Here is a 24,983-nt window from a genome sequence, read left to right as displayed (position 1 = left end):
CATGGTACACCAACTGGAAAGCTCTGTTCTATACAGGGAGAGCACAGATATTCAAAAACAGTTTTAGTGGGATGCCTGGGTGGTTCAGTGGGTTAAGCATCTGCCTTCGGCTCAGGTCATGATCCCAGGGTCCCGGGATCGAGTCCCACATCGGGCTCCTTGCTCAGCGGGGAGCCTGCTTCTCCCTCTGCCTGCTGCTCCCCGCCTTGTGCTCGCTTACTCTCTGACAAAATCTTTAAAAACAACAACAACAACAACAACAACAACAACAAAACAGTTTTAGCTCCACAAACAGTAAACAACAGAAAATGATGGGGAAATGAACAAGGAGAACATATTTCAAATAAACTTAAGATTTCATATGAACTGGAATGGAAAAGTTCTAGCTTCTTTTAAAACAGTTTTAGAAAAAAAGGGAGATAATTGTTAGTTACTAGATCAGAAGAGGTGACTAGAACCCAAAGAAAATTAACAAGTAAATAAATAATAAGCAGTATCTCCAAAATCAGCATAAAATGACCCCCTCAGAAGGAACATGGATTTAGGCACTCTTCTGAGGCTACAGATAAAAAGCAATTGGGGGTCATGTATTGAAGACAGGATACACTAAATGAAGTGCTTATAGAAAATCTGGATAGATTTGAGAGGAGGAACTAGGGATTTCAGGGTAAAACACTCAAAGGATTACTGAGAAAACCTCAAAGACTCCGTTATCACAGATGAAGATACAGATACTGTCCACACTCTGAGGAAACACATGCAATGAATTTTTGGTATGAGAACTCTAAGGAAAAATACAAGGGACATGAGCTGTACTAGAGAGGGACCAGGGTGGACAACTCTCATTAGTGAATCACTAACTCTCACTATGAGGAGCCTATCAAGACAATATCAGAGGAGCAAGTTAGAGAAAAACAAATGTAAAGGCCAGAAAACAAACCAAAAGAACAGGATGAAAAGACAGGCATCCATCAAACAGGGCTGGCTCTGCATGAGATAGAGGCTAAGAAGCAGGTTAAACTTAAAAATTCAGCCAAACCTTCCTAAAGGAATAAAAAATATATATGCATGTGAACTTTATTGGCATATGCCACCCAGAAAGAAATGCAGCAGAAAGAAATATACTCTAGGCCCAGAACATGCAAAAGCTGATGAAAGAGTGTCTCTTCACTGGATGTTGGGACTCAGCTTTCATATGCAGCAACAGCAGATTCATGCCAGGAATCTGATGGGGAGATTTTCCAGATGAAAGTAACACGAAGAGAGAAGCTAATCTGAAGAAAAGAAAGAAACTAACCTAAGAGGAGAGTTTCCCAGGCCTAAGCAATTCCACAGCAAAAGGCAATGAGCACAACCACTGTGGCACAAAAATAAGTCACTCAGAGCCACAAACTGAAGAAGCTCATAAGGAAAATGCAACTAAAACTTTTGGTGGACAAGAAAGAAGATGAGGACCAGAGATGTCAGCATCATAAACTTCTAAACATGCCAAAAAGGAAGCAGCTTTCAAATGCCCCATTCCAAGACAAAATTTAGCAAAAATAGAATTTTTTTTCCTCAAACACTGTAAACATAGCATCATAATTAATTTCAGAGATTTCCCCCAACTTAGTTTAAGTTCACATATAATTGTCAGCAAGCTATTAGCCCTCAATGACAGGCATCCAGGCAGAATTAAAACCAATGATTTGCTGTTTACAGCATATCCTAAAATTTCTGCTACAGACTTTGGCAACAACTTGAGTCTGGACCGCACAAAGTTCCGGGAATATTATATAGTTGGACTGAGAGCTAAAGGGCTGAAGTTTTGCTTTAGTTCTACAATTTCCAAGGTAAGAGACCATTCAGTGTTAATCATGTGTGTCCTAATAACCCTCTGAAATCTAGAATTCAAGTGCATGAAACTGACCATCTGAAGGACTGAAGGAACTATACACACCCAAGTGAGGGAACCGGCTGCAGGTTCTATGCAGGCACAGAAATAACATGCCTATAGCTGAGACTGAACAAACTCAGAAACTCAGAAGTGACTTTTATTTTTTGTTAGACTGCAACCACAAAGGCAAAAAAAAAACCTGATTTTCAAATATAAAATTTCTTTGGACTTACCTTAAAGATTAAGGGAAGGGGCACCTGGGAAGCTCAACTGGTTAAGCATCTCTTTTTTTTTTTTTTTTAAAGATTTTATTTATTTTAGAGAGAGAGAGAGCACTCATGAGCACAGAGCAAGGGGAGGGGCAGAGCGTAAGAACTCAAACAGTCTTCCCACTGACTGCAGAGCCCGACAAGAAGCTGGATCTCACGATCCTGAGATCATGACCTGAGCTGAAATCCAGAGTCGGACACTTAACCGACTGAGCCACCCAGGGGCCCCAAAGCATCAGACTCTTGACGCTGAGCATGGAGCCTGCTTAAGATTCTCTCTCCCTCTGTCCCTCCCCCTGCTCTCACTCTCTCAGGAAAAAAAAACAAAACAAAAAACCTCAAGGGAATATATGAACTTACTTTTCAACTGAGAATTGGAGAATGAAAGGAGGAAGTCTAGATCTATATTAACATTTGGAGGTATCTCTTATTAACACTGTGTAAGTAGAATATTTTTTACTTTAATTTAGTCTCACTGCAGACCTGTTATAATGATGTTTCCCGAACAGTAAAGCTGGCTGTAATTTAAAAATAAGAAAAAAGAGAAGGGAGAGAATTTTCAGCCTTGGATTTCTACCTGCCTTCTAGGTAGAAGACCTTCTAGGCAGGTCTACTACCTGCATCTTGTTGGGTCACATCGGAACCTATAGTGGTGAATGATCCACCAATGTTTTATAAAGATACACAAAGGAACCAATGGTTGGTATTAGGAGAGTGGCCTCATGGGAATGGGAGTAGAACCATCCTGAAAGTATGCAGATTTCTTAAATAACCAAAGTCTTATTGGTTCAACCTGATGGACAGAAAATAAAAAGCTAGAAAATACTGAGGAACTTCATATCCTTGTCATTTTGATTCCATCTGAAAGGACTTCATCAGAAGTAACACTCCTGGTATCTTGCCCCACCACTAACCCATTCTTCCTCATGAAAAAGAGACCGTTGAATCCAAGGAAAAGACCTGGGCATGTGGGATTAGCCCTTTCAGGGGCTGCTTCTTAGATCTTTCTGGCAAGATTCTAATCTTACAGTAGAAATCTAAAGCTACTCAGCATTTAGGCCACAAATTTCAAACAACTTGTCAATACAGGTAACGTTTGGGTTCCCATACATCTCTCAGTTTTCTATTTCTCCATAGACACTGATATATAAAAGAGAAAAAAATGAGTTATTTATCAATCTCCTAAAACTCCATCACTAAATTTCATGGTAACTTACGTCTCTTCTTCAGCTTTCATTTGGAAGGCATCTTCTAACCAATCTAATAATTTGTGTGTAAACTCACTCACATCTTGCTGTGGAAAGAAAAAAAAAGTCTTGTTGATATTTGAGCCTACTAATAAAAATACTAAATATTGCAACATAAAACTTATAGTCACATCAAACATAAAATTACTGACTCCTCACAAAAATATCATATGAAATGTTTCAGATCAAATACAAGAAATATTTATAACCTAACCAGAGAATAAAATCAGTACCTGAGAAAAATAAGCATTATATTGATAGTCACAGTGACTGGGTTTCACTATGGGAAAATAAATATAAATTTATTATGTTACATATAATATATGCAATATTATATATACACACATATATATAAATTCTAACTTACAAATGAGATTTTTAAAAATAAAGAGTTCTCTAATGAATCTTCATAAAATGAAGGACCCACATTACCAAAGAGCTCTTCATTATATAGACTGTTACTGGCTTCTTAGAAGGAAGACATGTTTTTCAGCAATTCATTTTCTGAATTCAACTTTTACACACTTTTTAAGCCACATCCACTTTTATTAAGATATGTTAACCTGGACAGGTTAAGTCTAATCAATCACTGACTCCCTGACTATCAAGTCCACCATCTCATGGCCTTCAAACGAATTCTCCATTCAGAACTAGCACCTATATCACCCTTGGCCATCCCTTCTTTCAGTGCTAGTTCCCCTAACATGGAAAAACAGGAATAGGCAGTGACAGGTGTATTCATCAGCTACCATAATTCTTTCAATAATGTGAGGTGGAACACAGAAAATAGGTTCATCCAGAACCTAGGGAGAAAAAAATAAACCAATCCTACTAAGACTGGGTTCATCAAAGACGGATCAATCAGTGTAAAGCAATCTGCCTTTATTTATCAAAATAGCCCCAAGTATTAAACAAATTTACTATCATATATTTTTCTAGCTATAAGTTTTCTAAAGAGCAGCTGGGTCAATCCATTCACCTTTAAAATGTTGAAACTTGGATCTAAGAAGCTTAAGGAAATTGTTCCAAAGCCATATAGTTAAAGACAACTAAACTCAGCACAAAAATTCAGTTATAAACATCCATACCAACTGTAGTGGGTTAAATAGTGGCCCGCCAAAATATATGTCCACCTGGGACCTAAGGATGTAATCTTATTTAGAATATGGGTCTTTGAAGATGTAATTAAGGTAAGGATTCTCAACATGAGATCTACACAAAGATTGGAAAATAAAAGCAACAATAACATAGTTAATGTAGTTCAGAGTTCTAAGTAATTAAGGAAACTACCATGCCAACAAAAATAGGCATACCAAAAGCATGTATACTATACTGGCCTTGGGTATATCACACATTCGTGAAGATTTATAACTAACATTTCTGAACATCCCTAATTTTACCCACTGTTTTCACTTACTAATTTCTATCACAATATAAATTACAGCTTCATTTATCTTAACACTTTCCAAGATCACTGTTACTTTTTTCTTAACTTAAAAGCAAATCTTCCAAATAAGCAATGTTTTAAATGGCTACAACTTATTTTTAATAAAAAGGAATAACAATATCTTCAATTGTCATGTGTCTGAAAAAAATGCTTAAGGAATGATCAGATTAAATAAAATACAAACATTAATAAGTAAGTAAGTAAAAAAAGCTACCTGCTGGGAGTCATTTGATTTGAAAGCGTCCTTAAGAATTTCAACTGCTCTTGATGGATCAACATATTTCCTTTTAGTACCAATAAGAAGTGCAAATAGATACCGCAGCTCACGCATAAAAGGCAAATTCCGATGCTCCTATTGGGGGAAAAAAAACCCTTAAGTGAAGATTAACAAAATCTTTACTGGTAAACAGATATTCATTTTAATAAACCAAAAACTTAACTAATATTGATTAGGGAGGAGTCCAGCACTCCTACATCATAATTAAAGAGTGTTGTGACCTAGGACACTCAATGGAGTTGAGGACGAAAACAGCAGAGGACCTAGGCTTAGCTCACAATTTCAGCACAAATGCCACATTTTCATAGCTAATCATGTTATTACCCAGCCAAGAATATCCATCCTCTCCTCATTCAAGTCTATTTATTATAATCCTTTCCATTCAGCAAGGCCCAGCTGCTGTGGACAGCAGTAACAACAGCCAACATTGAGTGCGTGCTAACTTGGTGCCAGGCACTGTTTAAGTAAGTACTTTTCCTCAATAAGCCCATTTAAACAAAGATCCCTCCTCCTCCATGAAGCTTTCCCAGACCCCTCCAAGTCAATGATTCATTTCTTCACACTCCACATCTACTAAAATGAATGTCTTTCACTGAGCAATGAATCACCAACTGGCACTGTCATGGGATGATCCTAATTATCAGACAGTATTAGCCTAATAAGTAATTAGAATATATACTAATATTAAATGAATGTATCATCCTTCTAGTGCTCCTTTGAAATCTCAACTTTTGTTTCTCAACAAGACTGTAAACTTCTCAAACACAAGAACTTCTATATTTCTTCCACAACTTTCTGCTACACAAAGCAGGCATTCAATTCTTACGAACATCTGATTTCACCAAACCCTCTAGAAAAACCAAGAGCCCAATATTATCAATCATGAACAATTTATTTTAAAACAAGAAGGAAATTTTTTTAAAGAATGTAATTCACATACCTCAGTGAAATATTTATGGTAACAAATCAAACAAGCAGTTCTTACTATAGTTAGCTCTTGCAATAATAATTTTAACAGATGAAGCTTATATATTTAAATATTAGAAAAAAATGTCTGAGTATATGGTTAGTTTTCTCAACATCATAAAACTGTAGGGGTGTGTATATGTGTATAGTTGCTGTCCAGAATAATATAATCCATATAGAAATAGCTGTTCCTAGAATGCATTAAAAAAAAAAGGAGTCCTAAAAAATAGGTGTAAAGGAATAAAACATGTGACTCCAAATACTTGTCAACCAATCCAAAAACAATATACCATTACAGCAATCACAAAGTGCATTATCTGAATGAAAATATTAATTTATGGAAAACATGGATTTTATGTAAGTATAATAAATTCCATCATCAGGGCGCCGGGGTGGCTCAGTCAGTTAAGTGTCTGGCTCTTGGTTTTGGCTTGAGTCATGACCTCAGGGTCCTGAGATCAAGCCCTGAGAAGGGCTCCATGCTCAGTGGGCAGTTTGCTCAAGATCCTCTCTCCCTCTGCCCCTCACACCCTCCAACCCCCGCACTCGCTCTCTCTCTAAAATAAATAAATCTTTTTAAAAAAAATTCCACCATCAATGATAAAGTTTAAAAGTTCTAAATGAAAGAAAGCTAATCTATGATTTTTCTGTTGTACTTCATATTCCAACACAATTGCCTTATATAAATATTGGGTTTTAAAAGTGTAAACACAAAGAATTTTTTTTTTTTTTAAAGATTTTATTTATTTATTTGAGACAGAATGAGAGAGAGAGAGCATGAGAGGGGAGAGGGTCAGAGGCAGAAGCAGGCTCCCTGCTGAGCAGGGAGCCCGATGCGGGACTCGATCCCGGGACTCCAGGATCATGACCTGAGCCGAAGGCAGTCGCTTAACCAACTGAGCCACCCAGGCGCCCTAAACACAAAGAATTTTAATCCAAAAAATAATTTTCAGAAATAGCCCTAATTTCCTGAAATCAATTTCTCTTTCTTTTATCACCACACCTACATCAGTGCAGTTTTTTGAGACATTTCAAGGATGAAATAAATGACTTTAGAAAAATAACTCAATTTCTGCTGAGAAGCATATTGGAAAAGTAATATAATAATATATATATAATACAATGAAACATTTTTGCTCTCAGCCAATTTCCGTGGCTAGAAAATCTTTTTGAATTTCAAAAGGCAAAATTGTAATTGATGTAATTTATTACTGCACGTAATAAAATATACAATTTTATGAACTTCAGACATGTAAACATCCGTAAAAGCATCACCACGGTCAAGATAATGTACCTATCCATCACACCCACAAGTTTCTTCAACCCTTACTCCCCTCCTCCATGATCATCCCAAAGCAACCATGGTCACTTTATAAAAGTTATATAAATCAAACCATACCCTATATACTTAATCTGGTTTCTTAAAACAGAAGAATTATTTTGACGTTCACCCACATGATTGTGTGCATTGACGATTCGTTCTGTTTTGCTGCTCAGTGGTGTTCCACTATATGGCTGTCCCACACTTATTACCAAGTGACCTATTCCAGATGCTGTGGATATTACTTTAAGTGTCTCTGTGTAGACATAAGTTTTCATTTCTCTTAAGTCAAAACCTGGAGAGGGCCTAGGTTCTATGTAGATGTCTTTAAGACACAACCAAACCATTTTTACAGAAGCGTTATACTATTTTATATTCCCACCGAAAGCATAATGGGAGTTCCAGGTCCACATTCTACAATATTTGGATATGGATTATGTTTTTAACCAGTTCTTCTAGTGGGTCCAATGCGGCACCTCAAGTTTTAATTTGCATATTCCTGTAACTAATAATGTCCAGCACCTTTTCCTGTAGTTATTTACAGTCTGCATACTTTCTTTGGTGAAGTATCTGTTCAAATATTTTTTCCAATACAGTAATAGGTTATCTTATTATTGAGTTATGCAAGTTCTATATTCTAGCCACAATTCCTTTATCTGATATATATTTTGCTAATATTTTCTCCTCGTTGTGGCTTAACTTTTCATTTTGTATAAATTTTTCCAAGATTACAAGTTTTTAATTTTGATGAAGTCCAATTACTCAATACTTTCTTCTATGATTTGTAGCCTTGTTTAGCCCCACTTAAGAAATCTTTTAACCCAAGACACTAAAATTTTTTTTTCTTCAAAAATTTTTATAATTTTCGGGGCGCCTGGGTGGCTCAGTTGGTTAAGCGACTGCCTTCGGCTCAGGTCATGATCCTGGAGTCCCGGGATCGAGTCCCGCATTGGGCTCCCTGCTCGGCGGGGAGTCTGCTTCTCTCTCTGACCCTCTCCCTCTCATGCTCTCTCTCTCTATCTCATTCTCTCTCTCAAATAAATAAATAAAATCTTTAAAAAAAATTTATAATTTTCATTTTCTTTTATATCTATAATCCATTAATTTTTTTATATATTTGAAAAATAAATGACTATGTTCTGTAAGGGTTGAGGATTATCTTTCTATGATACCATTAGTTTAAAAGATTTTCCCTTGCCTATGAATTGTTTTGTCAATTTTAATTAAAATTAAACTCACTCTATATATATAGGTCTATTTCTGGACTCTATTCTGTTCCATTTATCTATAGAACTATCTTTTCACCAATAAGAATGCCTGAGAGTTGATTCCTCCAACACTGTCTTTCTTTTTAAAATTATATGGCTAGTCTACATTCTTTGATTTTCCACATAAATTTTATTACTTTTTTAAGATTTTATTTATTTGACAGCCAGCCAGAGAGGGAACACAAGCAGAGGGAGTGGGAGACAGAGAAGCAGGCTTCCCGCAGAGCAGGGAGCCCAACGCAGGGCTTGATCCCAGGACCCTGGGATCATGACCTTAGCCGAAGGCAGATGCTTAATGACTGAGCCACCCAGGCGCCCCTCCACATAAATTTTATGTCAATTTGTCAATTCCTGTGAAAAAAGTCTGCTGGGATTGCACTGAATCTATAAATTAAATTGGGGATAACTGATACCATAACAATATTGAATCCTCTGATCATTGAACATATCTACTTCCTTAATTTCTCTCAGCAATATTTTGTAATTTTCCATAGAACTTTACCCCTAATAATCCACATTTTATGCTACTGTACATAAGTATTTTTAAATTAGATTTCCCATTGTGTGTTGTATTTAGAAATACAGTCAATTTTTGCATGTTCGCCTCCTATCATGTAACCTTGCTGAATTCATTTCTTGGTTCTATCTTTATTTATTTACTTACTTACTTATTTATTTAGTACTTAGGATTTTCCACAGACAATCAAGTCATATACACAAAAAGAAAGCTTTTTTCTTCCCTTTCCAATCTTCATGTTTATTTCTTTTTCTTGCTTTATAACACTAATTAAGAACTCTAGGCTACTGTTTAACAGCAGTGGTGAAGGATTACATCCTTCCTTGTTCCCAATCTTTGGGGCAAAGCATTCAGTCTTTCACCATTAAGTGTTATACTAGTTGTAGGCTTTTCATAAACAATCTTTATCAGGATCAGAAAACTTTCAATTTCTAGTTTGTGAGATTTTAGATACACTTGTTTTTGTCAAATTTTTTTTTTTTAAAGATTTTATTTATTTATTTGACAGAGAGACACAGCGAGAGAGGGAACACAAGCAGGGGCAGACGGAGAGGGAGAAGCAGGCTTCCCGCAGAGCAGGGAGCCTGATGCGGGGCTCAATCCCAGGACCCTGGGATCATGACCTGAGCTGAAGGCAGACGCTTAACGAGCCACCCAGGCGCCTCAAATTCTCTTCTTTATCTACTTAGATGATCATATGGTTTTTCTTCTTTACTCTGTTAACATGGTGAATGACACTGATTTTTGAACACTAAACCAATCCTGCAGTTCTAAATAAACCTTTCCAGTTGGCAATGAAGTAGCATCCTTCATTGATATTTCAGGATTCAATATGCCAAAAATCTGCTACAACTTTTTGCTTCTATATTCATGAGGAATACTGGTTTTTAGTTTTCTTTTCTTGAAACATCTTTTTTCTATTTTGGTTTCAGGGTAATAATGCTGGGCTCATAGAAAGAATCGGGAAATTTTAACTTTTCTTCAATTTTCTTGAAAAACATGTAAAGAATTAGTATTATTTCTTCCTTAATGTTTAGTATAATTTACCAGTGAACTACTTCACTGTTGAATTATTTTTTTTTTTTTTTGCTGAGTAGGTTCTTAACTAAAAATTCATTTTTTAATGTAATGTAAGGATATTGTGTTTATAATATTCCATTATTCTCTTTTATTGTCTAGAGAATATGTAGTGATATCCCTCTCTCTGATTCATTATATTGCTAATTTGTTTCTTCCCTCTTTTTTCTTGCTCAGTCTACCTAGAAACTCATTAATTTACTGATCTTTAGAAGCAGCTTTTGGTTCCATTAATTTTCTCCACTGTCTTTCTCATTTCTATTTCAATGACTTAGCTCTTTATTATTTTCTTTCCTTTACTTTCAAATATTAATGTGCTTTTTTTCCTAATTTCTTGATGTGCAAAATGATGTCATAAATTTGAAACTATCTTCTCATGTGTTTAGTTCGTGTATTTTCCACTAACCACTGCCTTAGCTGCATCCCTCTAATTCTGGTATGTCATATTTTAATTTTTATTGTTTAAAATATTCTAAAATTTCCCATCTGATTTGTTCTTTGTCCCCTGGGTTACTTAAAGGTGTATTACTTAATTTCCCTACTATCAGGGGGATTTTCTAATTATCTTTCTGTTGTCAAATTCCACCTAATTCCACTGTGGTCAGAAAACATACTTTGTATGCTTTGAATCCTTTAAGATTTACTGAAACTTATATACCCAAACTTGTTACTTTATTCATAGCTAAAGACAGAAATTCCAGAATGCCTCTGTTATTTGTAAAATTCAAAACTCCTTCAGGTATTTGCTCATTGGTATTTAACTAAACACTTTCCCTGTTCAAATGCTTCTCATCTCTGAGGAGTGGAAAGTATGGAAATATTGTTTATTTGGAAATATTTGCTCTGAAATCAAGACTTTAATTAATATAACCTTATGAGTAATAAGGTTTTAGCTATTTATATGGAGATTAGCTCTATTATGAACTTATGCATCTTTGTTTTCTCAACATTTAACATGTTTTGTTATCAGTTTGTGACTGTTTAAGCCAAAAGACACTATGTGTGGGAGTGGGGAGGGATGAGGTGTTTACATTTCTAATAACCTCACAATTCTCCTAGACATTAAAATTACAAACAGTACAATAAGTATTTATGTATAAAATTAGTTTCAACTTCTAGAATAACCAAGTCTACCTAAAATACAAACTGATTTCAAAAACTACATCTCTTTCTCTAACTCAATATGTATGTAATATTTATGACTGATTTACCTGCTGATAAAAAATAACCTAAAAAAAATCCTGATTAGCAATGCATACAAATGACATCTCTGTGATCTGACCAAAGTGATCCCCAAGGGTATTCTGTATCTTAGCACATTACTTTTCAAACTCAGTGTTGCAGTAAACATTACATAAGTTGGATATAAATTCACTATTAAATAATAAGTGGCAAGAAGACACACTGACACCTTTTTAAAAACCTGTCTTTTATCACCTCAGTTGAATGTAGCACCAATCAGTTTTGCTGATAACTATCTCTAAGTCACACATGTTTGCTTCAGAAATGTCAAGTTATAGTATGTATTGATATCCCCATGCCAGATTAAATAACCTCATTTGTGGAACCATCTTTTATAAAATTGCACAGAATTCTTCTAAATAAGTGTCCTTTTCAGAATGGAAGTAGAGATCCTGTTAACTCCTTAACCTGAAGAGACCCCTGGACATGCTGCCCCTTCCATTGCAAGAAAACAAATTTCTCTAGAAAGGTGCTGAAGATTGGATTTATGTATTTCCCTAGTACTCAGCTGAACAATTTTAAAACCAGCTCTGATACATAAGCATGGACATCACAATTGTTTTTTAAATAGGATTATAAAGCTGACTTGGTCTTACTCAATGTTTTGAAGAATAAAATAAATTAACTCTGTAAAGCACTAAAATCCAGAAACAAAAAAGAAAAGGTCAAGATACTATGAATACCTAATTGGAAGCAATATTTCCAAATAATGTCATGTAAATTATAAATCTACTTCAACTGAGATACCAGAAGAGAGAACAGTGATTACTAAACAAGTTGCGATAAAGAGAATCAATAGTCCAAAAAGTTTCAGGGCAAAACTGTAATGAGTGAAGGGGTTTTGCTTAATTTCTCTGGAGGTCTGTGGGGTTGTCAAGTGATCTGGACTCCCTTCTGAAAATGGCTTGTTTACCAGCCTGATACTTTATAGCTCAAAGATTATAGCCTGAAAAGCAAGCTATAAATTGTTATATTCCCACTAGCTTGCATTATAAATGTTTCATGTTTGCAGAACAAGTGGTTTTCAAATTACACATTAAGAGAAAAACATGATTTAATTATGTATCATTAATACAGTAAGTCACACAAAGTTCAACACTTTATTGAAACCTAAAACTTGAACTTCTTTGTGCAACCAGTCCCCTTTAGGGCTACAATTTCTTTATGACAAGATCCCTAGAGCCCCAAACATTCACGTACATCACCTCCATAATTAACTTTTTCCATTAAGTATAAATTTCTGCATCAGTCCTATCCTTGAAAAGCTAATATGAATACAGTAACTAACATCATCTGAGGCACTTACTATGTACTAGGCACTTCTAAGCCCTTTGTATGTTTTATCTCATTTAATTCTCACAACCCTATAAAATAATCACTATTATTATTTACACCTTTCAGATAAGGAAACAAAACAGGCAGGTCAAGCCCTAGGTCCACAGCCAGAATACCCAGGCAATCTAGCCCTGATTATCTGTGTGCTCTGTCACATTATATTGCCTAACAGTATTAACTTACAAAATAGAAGTTACAGATTTGCACTGCAAAGACAGCCAGTGCAACACTAATCTTTTAAAAGGCTCATCTACACAAACTGTTGAAAGAAATTTTTATTCCCACCCAATTTTTCAGGAGGCAACTGAAGAAAGACCTTGAATTATAAATTGAAACCTATAAAGTTTACTGAAATTTGACAGTACAAAAAAAAAGAAAAAGCAATTACTAAAGTGACACAAAAAATTGGCATATTACTGACACACGTGTGAAGAAAAATTCATATTTATATTACACTCATGAAGAACAGAAAGTTACTATAGTAACCGAAATTAATGGGTTGATATTCAAATTTAACAGTTCCAGATTTGATGAGACAAACTGCCCCAAAACCAAGCACAGATAAAAGAATAGGATGACCTATATATATATACATATATACATATATATGTATATATGTATATATGTATACATATATATATACACTCTGCTTAAAAATCTTTCATAATTTTACCTTTTGATTTCGGGGTAAATCTTGAGCATTTGACGGAGGCTTGTAATTCAGAACTAATCTTCTAAATTCCAAAAGATTGAATAATGACTGAAAAAGAACAACAATTTAAGATAACCTAAGGGAAAATTCTATTAACAGAACTATAAAAATATGACTGGTCTCAGAGATTTATTTTTGACTATACTACTTATACACAGGATTGTTACCACTAGCACAAGGTCTATTTTCTCCTAGAGAAAATGTCAAATTTCTTATATACTGACACACTGTTCTTGATCATTAACAATATTTATTGTAGTGGAAAGCAGAAAATTATATGTGGACAATTCAAAAAACCTACTATATATCATATTATTAAAAGCCGTCTTTCTTTAGGTGCTTAATAAGCAGTTTCCTCAAAATAAAAGGTCCACAAATGCAAAGTCTAGAACTTTTTAGATGTATTAGGTTCACTGAGTTATCTTGAGGTATCAATTCTACCAAAATATAGTACAAATAAATTTATGGGCCAGTTGCTAGGTGACAGAGACATAAAGAAATTACCTATTACCTCTATGCTCAAAGAGACACACAGCCTAGAAAGCACACAGATATTTTAACAATAGAAATTTGACTCCAACATACAATAATACTGATCTCACAGAGTGTGAGAGCATATGAAAGCCACCCACGGAAAGGCTTCCTAGAACTATTTTTTAAACTATTGCTTGTAACACATTATCATCATGGTGAATATTTGACTAAAAAAGTGAAATAAAATACAACTGAAAATATTAAAACATGTCATATATAGTAAACGCACCACAGAATATTGTTTGCAAAGTTTTCATTGTACATATTTTACATACACATATATGTGTTAAGTGCTTTACAATATAAAAAGTATTCCCTTCTGGGAGTCACAGTTTATTACCCTTGAAAATCACTGTACAGGAGGCAATAATGTACGAGGTCTTAGCAAAGCTGTGTGAGCCAACAGATAAAGGTAGCACCACAAATCAATGATAAAATAAGGTTTTGTTTAGGAGCTGGGTGTTGGGAAAACTGGCCCACTACATATAAAGAAATAGAATCAGATATAGATATATATAGATATGGATGTGGTTTAAAGACCTAAATACAAGAGGAAAAATCAAAGCTGTAACAGAAACTATAGGAAAATATTTTGGTTATCTTGGAATCCAAAAGTATTTCTTTATTAAATATGAACACATGAGATAATTCATTTATTCAGTCATTTAATAAATATTTATGGAACACCCACTACATGCAGACCTCAAGGGAGACAGGCAGCAGAAAATAAAACATACTGAGTCTCTGACAAAATAAGAATAGCATAGAAAGTGAAGAGTATGTAATCAAAAAGAAAAAGGATTCGAGAAGCATGTGCTTTCAAACATAGCTGTGTATCAGAGTAATTGTGGAACTTTAAAAAATACCTGTGAAGCCTCTCAACAAAGATATAAAGTACCAAAGAAAACTCTGAAGTACATCAACAAATCAATGGCTAATTTCAAGAAGGACAAGATTAGCAATTCAGATCTTCCTGATTTACGATGGTGTTACATCTAGATCAACCCACCCTAAGATTAAAATATCATTAAGTTGAGGGCGCCTGGGTGGTTCAGTCGTTAAGCATCTGCCTTTGGCTCAGGTCATGATCCCAGGGTCCTGGGATGGAGCCCTGCATCGGGCTCCCTGCTCGGTGGGAAGCCTGCTTCTCCCTCTCCCACTCCCCCTTCTTGTGTTCCCTCTCTTGCTGTCTCTCTGTGTCAAATAAACAAATAAAATCCTTAAAAAAATAAAATATCACTAAGTTGAAAATGCATTTTATACACCTAGCCGACCAAACATCATAGCTTAGCCTAGCCCAGCCCAAAAGTGCTCTGAACACTTACATTAGCGTAAAGGTGGGCAAAATCATCTAATACAAAGCCTACTTTATAACAAAAATACTGAATATCTCCTGTAATTTATTAACTACTATACTGAAAGTGAAAAACAGAATGGTTGTATGGGTACAAAATGGTTGTAAGTCTATCAGTTGTTTACCCTCAGGACCATGTGACTGAGTAGGAGCCAGCATCACCAGAGTATTGTACCACATATTGTTAGCCCAGGTAATGATCAAAATTCAAGGTAAAGTTTCTACTGAATACATACTACTTTTGCACCACTATAAGTCAAAAAATCTAAGTTGAACCATGATAAATTTGGGGCCATCTATACTCTCAAATGTTGCCAAATCCAATAAAGGGCAAAAAACTAACCTTTGGATTTGGCAATTGGGAAGTCACCTTTTCAGCAGAATGGTAGAGGAAGAACAGCAAGCAATGAGTAGTGAAGAAATGGGATATAAAGGGAACAAGTATGGACTGTTTTTAGGAGAAATTTAAATAGGAAAGAGAATAATGACAAAATAGGATAATCCCAATCCCACTTCTTTGCTTTAAGCTCCCATTGGGGAACATTTTCCTTCTTCCTGAATACCTTCCTGAACAATTAGAATTTCTGCTGGTGTGGGCCTACTGGTGATGAATTATTTTCACTTCTGTTAGAGTGACAATTGTTTTTCTTCATTTTTTGTAAGATTTTTGCTGGTTATAGAATTCTAGATAGCCAGTTATTTTTTCTAGCACTTTAATGACAGAATTTCTATTGACAAGTTAGCTGTCAGTCTAGTTCTGCTTCTTTATAGAGGTGATACAGGCATACCTTGTTTTACTGTGCTTCCCTTTAATGTGTCTTGCAGATACGGTGTTTCCTATAAATTGAAGTTTTATGGCAACCCTATGTCAAGCACGTCTACCAGCACCATTTTTCCAATAGCACTTATTCATTTGTGTCTGTGTCACATTTTGGTAATTCTTACAATATTTTAAACTTTTTCACTATTATTTTATTTGTCATGGTGACCGATGATCAGTGATCTTTGATATTACTAATGTAATTGTTTTGGGGCATGTGCAAACTTAACTGGTAATGTTGTAGGTGTTCTGATTGCCCCACTAACTGTCCATTCCTCTATCTCTCTCCCTCTCCTCAGGCCTCGCTATTTCTTGGGACACAACAATACTGAAATTAGGCCAATTAGTAACCCTACAAGGGCCCCTAGGGGTTCAAGTGAAAGGAAGATTCAACCGATGTGGCAAACTTCACTGCCATCTTATCTTAAGAAATTGCCACAGCCACCCTAACCTTCAGCACCCACCACCCTTGTCAATTAGTAGCCATCAATATTGAAATAAGACCCTCCACCACCAAAAAGATTATGACCCACTGAAAACTGCATTTTTAGCAATAAATTATTTTTTATTTAAGGTATGTACATTGTTTTTTTAAATATAATGCTACTATATACCGAATAGCATAAACATAACTTTTATATGCACTGAGAAACCAAAAAATTCATTTGCCTCATTTTGTTAAGATACTCACTTTATTGTGATGGTATGGAACGAAACCCATGTATCTCCAAGGTATGCCTGTACATCTTTTCCACTTCGCTACTTTTTTAGGATTTTCTCTTTGTCTATAGTTTCTTCCATTTTATTAAGATGTGCCTTGGCACAGTATTCTTTATATTTATGCTACTCGATTCCTACTGCTTCCAGAATCTGTGGCTTGATCTCATTTAATAAATTTGGAATATTCTCAGTCATATCTTCAATTATTTTTTTTGCCCTGTTCCCTTTTTACTCTCCCTCTGGAACCATAAATACACTATGTTAGAACTATTCATCATGCCCAAAATATCTCTTACATGCTCTTATCTGTTTTTCATGGCTTTAGTGTGAAAATGTTCTTCAGACCAATTGTCCAGTTGACTAATTCTCTCTTCAATTGCGTCAAATACACTGCTAAAGTCATCCATTAATTTCTTAACTTTATTTTTCAGTTCTAAAATTTCTATTTTGCTTTTTTTTAACAGTTTACTTTTCTACTGAAATTCTCAATCTTGCTTTTAATTCCTTGGTCATATTAATAGATATTATAAACAATCCAATTTTCAGGTTTCATACTGCTGGTTATTTTATCTTAATTTTTGGATATACCTTATTTCCTAGTATGATTATGACTGATTTGAGTGTTAAACATTTATTTTTATGTGAAAAGTAGAGAAAATTCTAAGTTCTAGATAATATTACCTTCTACAGGAATTTACATTTCCTTCTGGCAGGCAGCAAAACTGGGCCATTTGCAATCCCAGATCAACTTAAACCAAACAATTCTGAGATGCACTGGGATTCAAAAACTATGAAGCCTGGCCTATTTTCAGTTCTCATTAATCCAAGGTTCTAGCCCTCTCGAATTTAACGAAAGTGTTTACTATCACTCCAAGTCTGTACAAAACTTTGCTTACCTTCCCAGCCACTCAGCAGCCACTTCTGGAATTACTCAAGGATAAAAATCAACCCAACAAATGAAGCTTATTCTAAAAATCCAGTTTTCTCAGAGCTTAGCCTCAAAATCCCACACTGCTTTAGTGTTATGTGATATAGTCTTCAAAAGTTGATTTGTTGTTGTTGTTTTGGTTTGGTTGGGTTAGATTCCAGCAAAATACCACCAGGTAGACAGTCTAAAACAACCTAACAAGCTATTACCCAAAGTAGAACTTGTGACCATTACAATGAATCATGGAAATTAATGTTTTTAAGTCACTAACACTCTGTATCCTCAATCACAGTCATAATAGTATTGGTCAACATATTTCTTCAAGAAAGATGAGAAAGGGTAATTGTCACTACTGCCTAAATTGTGTTTGTGATTGATGCACCCTGAAAACAAGTATCCTTTCACTCAGTCCAAAGCTAAAAGGTATATTTGAAGAGCACTTGGTAAAATGGAATTTGGTTAAAATCTTGCTAATAACAGAAAGCTATGAGAGATGAGATTTCAAATAACTTGTGGAAGACAAAGAGTGATGACAAGAGAGCAAAGGGATATAAACTGTCTATAATGAAGACACTGAGGAGAAGCAAGATCAATTCTCCTTGGTGGATTTAAAAAAAAAAAAAGGAATAGTATCACTAAAGTTCAAGGTAAGGTAGGGACTGAAAACAGATGGCATGATTAAAAGATAAAAGTCTGTATGCAGAGCAGTTAAATCCCCATGTCCTTCCCAGATACAGAAAGGTCAGACAAATACCACCTCCTTCTGTGGGATACAGGATATTTAGTCTTTGGATATAATTGAACTGAACTGACTTGGGTCAGAAAAATCAGTCATAGTGTGTGTGAGAGGGAATAAGATTCAGGGCTACAAATGGGAGGATTAAGTAAAAACCCTGCAAAGTGATCCCCAATCGACCTTTCCACAATCTCCTTTCTCTTAGGCCTGCTTTGGAAAGCCAGCAATCATGCTTAAAACACAAAGAATAGGAATCCAGCTTGGACTTGAGACAGAGAAACCTTCCGTGGTAAAGGGAAACAAATTTAAAAAAAAAGAAAGAAAGAAACAGAGCTAATATGTTTACAAATACAGAACATATCATTAAGACCACAACAGAGATGTTAAGAGTATTTACAAAACTTTAAGAATAAGTATATACAAAATAGAAAGAAAAAAAAGGTGTCTTCCTGACAACACCAAAAAAACAAAGGATTACAAAGGGCTACTCCCAGTAAATCACTGTAATGTTTAAAAAGTCATAGAAAAATGTAAACACTGACTACTGACTATTTTAAACTTACGCTATAACTATGTTGGGAATGAAAGAAAAGGCAATTCTAGGTATGTGAAATGAGACAGCTAAATCCCCATTTATCTCATAAGGAAGGCATGTCATTTAAAAAAATGAAGATAAAAGGAAAAACAGCTAGAACTGGTTGTAGTTGTTATTAAGAAGCAGGACTGTGAAGTAGGGAGGTTTGGGGCAGATTACTACTGTTTTTCATCATAAACCTTTTATTGCTATGGAATTTTTTATTTTCTCTTTGAACCAGGTACTTAAATTTTTGATGAAAATTAAAGATTTAAGAGCAGACAATGTGAATAAACATGTTAAATGATATCCTAACATTTTTTGAAAAATTGCACCATCTTCTCAATCCCATTCATCATTAGAGTGATAAAAGCATCTTAAGTCTTCAATTCCACCATAAATAATATATCCTACTTTTTCCAATGTGTCAAACACTGTATTCTATACTGATATAAAACAATAACCTAGAAGATGTGTTCTCTGCCTTCAGGATGCTCATATTTTAGTCAAACCGGAGTTACATGACTTATGAGTAAGGTGACCGACCATATCCTTTATCTTCCAACTCACAATTCTTTTAATTCTGAAAGACAGCTTTAAGACTTAATAAGAGGCACCAGTAGATCTACAAAAGAAGTAAACTGGAGCTGTACAAGGTAAACTGAGAAGGATGAACACCTTACTTCTGAGCATCTCAGAGGCATCCAAATGAGAAAGGTACCAAGGGTCATCATGAGAATCCATAAATTACACCCCAAACTAGCAAGAGAGGAGTATGCTTCTAAGTAGCTACCTCATTCACTGATACCCTAGTGGAGAAAAAGCAGCCCCCATTAGTCCTTTCTAGGTGTAAGTTCCAGGATAAAAATACTCCCGACGAGCTAAGGGGTTAATGCTCAATCTAGAACAGTCAGGCTAATATTGCTACCATCCACAAGATTATTTAAGCCACCCTCTGTCCCATCCTCTCCCTGTTTATAGTCCCTTTCTGATACTGTGTCCCTTTTCTCCCAAAATATTGGTCCCAGTACCTAAAAAGACAAGTATAAAGCTGTACCCTCTGTAGCCTATCCCTGCTACCTATTTTGCAGTTAGAGGTTTATTATCCAAGGAAATTTCTATAATTGGCAGATATACTTACAAGGAAAAGAAGTCCCAATTGTTTCACACTAGTCCTGCCAACTAAGTAAATTCCATCCCTGAGAAAATTTTGTAATTGAAACCTTACAGTACATTTACATCATAGTTTGAACAAGTTCCAATTCACTTGGGAAAATACAATAAGAAACTTCCAACACTAACAGAGATTTCCTGCCCCACTTTTCTTTCATAGGTGAAAAATTCCATTTATGATGATAAACTTTTACATCTCAGATGGTATCTGTGGAATTAAACAATAATGTCACAAAATGAAAAAAATAAAAGATTTCAATTACTAGAGATGAAAATGAAAAGTTACTTAGAGTACAGTAAAATTACAGTAAGAAAAAAAAAAAAAACCTGAAGTGATCTTTTGACAAATTCTTCTTCCCATCCACACTTTTCCAAAACCTGAAGTTTATAATATATTTCCACACACCTAAAGCCAATGATCTAATACTTCATTATAACCCAAACTTTTCAAGGCTAGGTCACTTCTCCTAGGTATCCAGATTTCTCCAAAAAGAATTAAAAAATATATTATTAACAATAATCCCAAGAACCCTATACTAGCCTATTTTAGGATGCTACCAGTTAAACAGCCAGTAATTTAAGGTAAAATTTAGAAATCAGTAAAATTACTTCAATTTTTAAATAGGACAAGCAATTTTTTCCAGCCCATTCTCCTCCCCACCAAAAAAACCAAAAATTTGAAAAGTAAAACAAAAGCTAAGATCAGCAAACACCACTTAGAGTAGAAATAGATGTACCACTGTTTCAAATTTGAACTAAGATACTGAAAGAAGTTTATCCTATGAAAACAAAAAGTGGTTATCCCCATTTCTGTTAGTATGAATTTAGTTATCATTTCAAACAGGCCTTTCTTACAACATGGTGTAGAGAAATAAAAGGCACCTATTCTAACTAACAAATACTGACTCTTTGTAAGTACTTTCTTCTAACAGGTTTCTGAAAGAGGCTTCTAATGAAGGAGCCTCACTAATTGGCCATTACAGTGTAGAGATAGCACCTACTTGTCCAAATACAGGCAGCAAAGTGTATTCATAAAGACTCATATCACAGCCTTAAAACTGTGCTTCATACTTTTAAACAATGTCTAAATTATAAAATTTAAATTGGACAATAAATGTAAAAACTCTTACAGTGCAAATAAAGTAAAGCAAGACAAAGACTAATAAAATTTTAGATATTATGAATATCTAAATATTCATTAATAATTAATCAAGGATAGGAACAAAGGTATTATTATAGATTTATAATAATTCAAGTATTCCTTAACATTTTAATAGCCTGAAAAACAAACAGTATAGCATATCACTAACTAGTATATGCCAAAGAATATTAAAGAGTGAGACATAAATCTAGAAAACCAAACTTAATCAAATTGTATGGTATGACGTGCCACGCAAAAAAGTGGGGGGAAAGCTGGAAATTGTAACACTGAAGTAGGAAAAAAGTTAAAACTACAGATTAATCACCTAGAGAACACAATTAACAATCTTAAAGAAAATGAACTAAATAACCAGAGTTAGCTGCTTTACTATCACAAAGAAGTTTATGCCATCATACATACCGGCTTGGAAAGCTACAGAATGAAGAGATGTTTTGAATATAAAAAGAAATGGCATACAAAATGATTTAAATAGTACTCATCAGGAATACTAAATAGTAAGATACAATTCAACTGCATTAGGAAAATTAAACAAAATATTTTTAAAGGGTAATAAAAATTAATTATTCATAGATTGTTTTAAGGAAATTATTTAATTCAATGTTTTATAATCTGATGGATAACATTATCAATGTCTAACTGAAAATGGTAAAGAACTAAAAATGGTAAAAAATAATAATAGTCATATCTCATAAAAGAAGAACTAAAAAACAAGAAAGAAATCTAGTCCACATTAAGAAGATGCATAACTATGCATACAGAAATTCTTCACTTTAGAAGAAGGATCTCAAGAAACATTTCATAAGGGTCTTCTAAGTTAAAAAAAAAAAAGTGTTACTTTTAACTATTAGTATTTATTCTTTACATCATTCTCACATATGCATTGAGAATTACGTCAATCTATACCCTCCTCAAACAAAATACCTCCTTATATTAAGAAGAGTATTTAAATGACTATAATTCTATGAATAACATTTTCCATTATATACAATAAACCTGATTTGATTAACAACAACGAAAACAGATCGGGTTTCATATCTTGGTTATCTCCTTCTCAAAATTTGCAGAGAATTACACACAAAAAACGTTTTTCACCCTTTCCACTCTGACAACAATTCCTAATAGGGAGGGAGCAGAGATTAATTTGAAATAAGTGAAAGGCATAGGCAGTGCTCTACTGTCAAAACTCCATACTGGGGGTAAGGATAAGGGAGAAGTGAGGAGTCCTACAGTCCACAAATGAGTTCATTAGACAGAAGGGCATATTAAAACCTTGCCTGCATTTATGTTTAAAGTACACAATTTAAAAGAAACACAACCCCAATCCACTTTCCATTGCTATCATACCCACCAAGTTAAGACCTGTGTAAAGGTCCTTACCTGAATAACAGCACTAAACCAGCAAGTATTGCCAACATTCTTCAGTCCAACAGGAGCTTTGTCTTGCCTTTTTCTATCATAAGGGTTTCGAGAATCCCTCCAAACTTCCGTAGGTGTTCTCTTTAAACATGCTTTATTTTCTGCTATGCTGGCTTCAAGAACTCTTAAGCAATGGGGAGAAAATGATGAAAAAAAGAAAAATACAGTATTAATTTCATGCCATACCCAAAGAAATAACATACCACAAACAGGATTTTAATTACTTAAGCTCTGGATAATGTATTTGGGGAAGTACTATTAAACACTAACTTTACTCAAGTAGAAGTTAGTTTTCTTTAAGAATATAGCAGTGGCAAACATATCAAGAGACATGCAGCCTTTTTTCCTAAGAAAAAAGGAAATCTCAAATGCACAAAGACAGTGTTATAAAACAGAAAATATGTTAAATTATGTTTCAACGAATTCAAGGTTTAGTACCAGGAATATAGATAGCACCTAGGCAAGTTTTCTAAGAAATCACTATAGTAAATATTTACAAAATAACAGGACTAGTTTTTTATAACAGTTGCTTCGAATCATTAGGAAAACATTAAAAACTGAACAAACTGCATTTTTACTCCTTTGACCATTAATTTCCCTTTTCTATTAAAAAAAAAAAAGCTAAGGTAAATTCTAGGGTTCCTCTCAGTTCTAGAGATCTAGGACTCTATGACAGCTAACTAAAGAGAATATTTATGTGTTTACTTCTTCACCCAAAAGTTGACCTACATACATATCAGAATAATAAAAGGTTTACCTCTTCAAAATAAGCTTACCTACAGAGTATCTTAAATACACCTAAACATGGCAAGAATAATGCTACTTTGCTTAAAGTAGCATTTACATGCTGTTCTTGCTCTTAAGCATGCAGCAACATGCTGGAAAATCCTGATTCCCACATCTGAACTAACAAAGCATTTTGCCTGCTTCAAGACCTAGGTTATTAACTACTCTAAATAAGCTAAGTAATTTTCAGGTGTCTTAATTAATTTTGGGTTAATTTTAAAAACCTCAGCAAGAATGAGTTTTTCCAACATTATGGCTTAAGAAAATCTCATTCAGGGACGCCTGAGTGGCTCAGTCGGTTAAGCGGCTGCCTTCATCCCGGGTCATGATCCCAGGGTGCTGGGATCGAGTCCCACATCGGGCTCCTTGCTCGGCGGGGAGCCTGCTTCTCCCTCTGCCTGCCTCTGCTGTGCTCTCTCTGTCAAATAAATAAAATCTTAAAAAAAAAAAAGAAAATCTCATTCATGCTATACCATCTTTATTTTAAAGATTTTGCCCTATCAGATTAATGTCAAATTAATATAGCTATATTCCTTAATTATGGAGAAAAAGTAAATTATACTTTTATCTCTAACAGCATTATTTTCAACATGATGTTAGATACAATGCGGTAGGATTCAAACTTATCATTATTTAAAATAACTTATATGAATACAGGATAAGGCCTTTCTTTGGGAATCAATGAAACCACACCCCCAAAAATAGCCGGTAACAACAACATGATATGTTATAATGCAAAGATCAAAGTACATTCACACATTTAAAAATGAACAATTTACACTTCTGTAAACTATTAAAAGTGATCCAACATTAGCAGCAGTACTCTGCCCAAAAATCAGCTCTTACATGCAACCACAGTCCCTAGGAGGCTTTTTCTTATAAACTATTTACCACTAGAAGGTACCACAATTCCTTGGAAGGTATTTAGATAGGTGAATTGGGGCAGAAGAAAATCAGAATTTATCTAGAACACCCCACTGTTACCAAGTTTTCAAGAACGTAAGGGGAAGATAAAAAGTCAAAAAGCCAACCTGAAAGACTTCCTACTGTTCAAGCTGTACAGTTCAGCATAATAAGAATAAACTGAAACAAACTGATTTTGTGCAAGGAAACTAGTTTATGCTCAAAGGAGAAAAGTTAATACATAGTATATAAAAGCCAAATATAACACAAAAGACTGCTGTATATAAGAAGGTATATTTAATTTTTTATTGACTTTTTTTTTA

General features: G+C 34.6%; 1 protein-coding gene across 6 annotated transcripts in view; it reads right to left on the bottom strand.

Moving 5' to 3' along the window:
* USP25 (ubiquitin specific peptidase 25) overlaps positions 1–24,983 on the bottom strand; it is a 127,135-nt gene that overhangs the window by 61,159 nt on the left and 40,993 nt on the right. For 5 of the 6 annotated variants that reach the window (XM_081798830.1, XM_006742671.3, XM_081798819.1 and 2 more), the window contains 4 exons: positions 22,933–23,095; positions 13,516–13,602; positions 5,054–5,191; positions 3,363–3,439 (listed from right to left, as the gene is read on the bottom strand). In XM_081798830.1, coding sequence (XP_081654956.1) covers positions 3,363–3,439; positions 5,054–5,191; positions 13,516–13,602; positions 22,933–23,095 — 465 coding nt within the window. The remainder of the gene's footprint in view (positions 1–3,362; positions 3,440–5,053; positions 5,192–13,515; positions 13,603–22,932; positions 23,096–24,983) is intronic. The other variant, XM_031038385.2, reaches the window with a different exon arrangement.

This window comes from Leptonychotes weddellii, chromosome 1 (genome assembly GCF_054177405.1).
Source record: "Leptonychotes weddellii isolate Sample4059 chromosome 1, ASM5417740v2, whole genome shotgun sequence".
NCBI classification, from domain to species: domain Eukaryota; kingdom Metazoa; phylum Chordata; class Mammalia; order Carnivora; family Phocidae; genus Leptonychotes; species Leptonychotes weddellii.
This window is presented reverse-complemented; position numbering and strand designations above follow the sequence as displayed.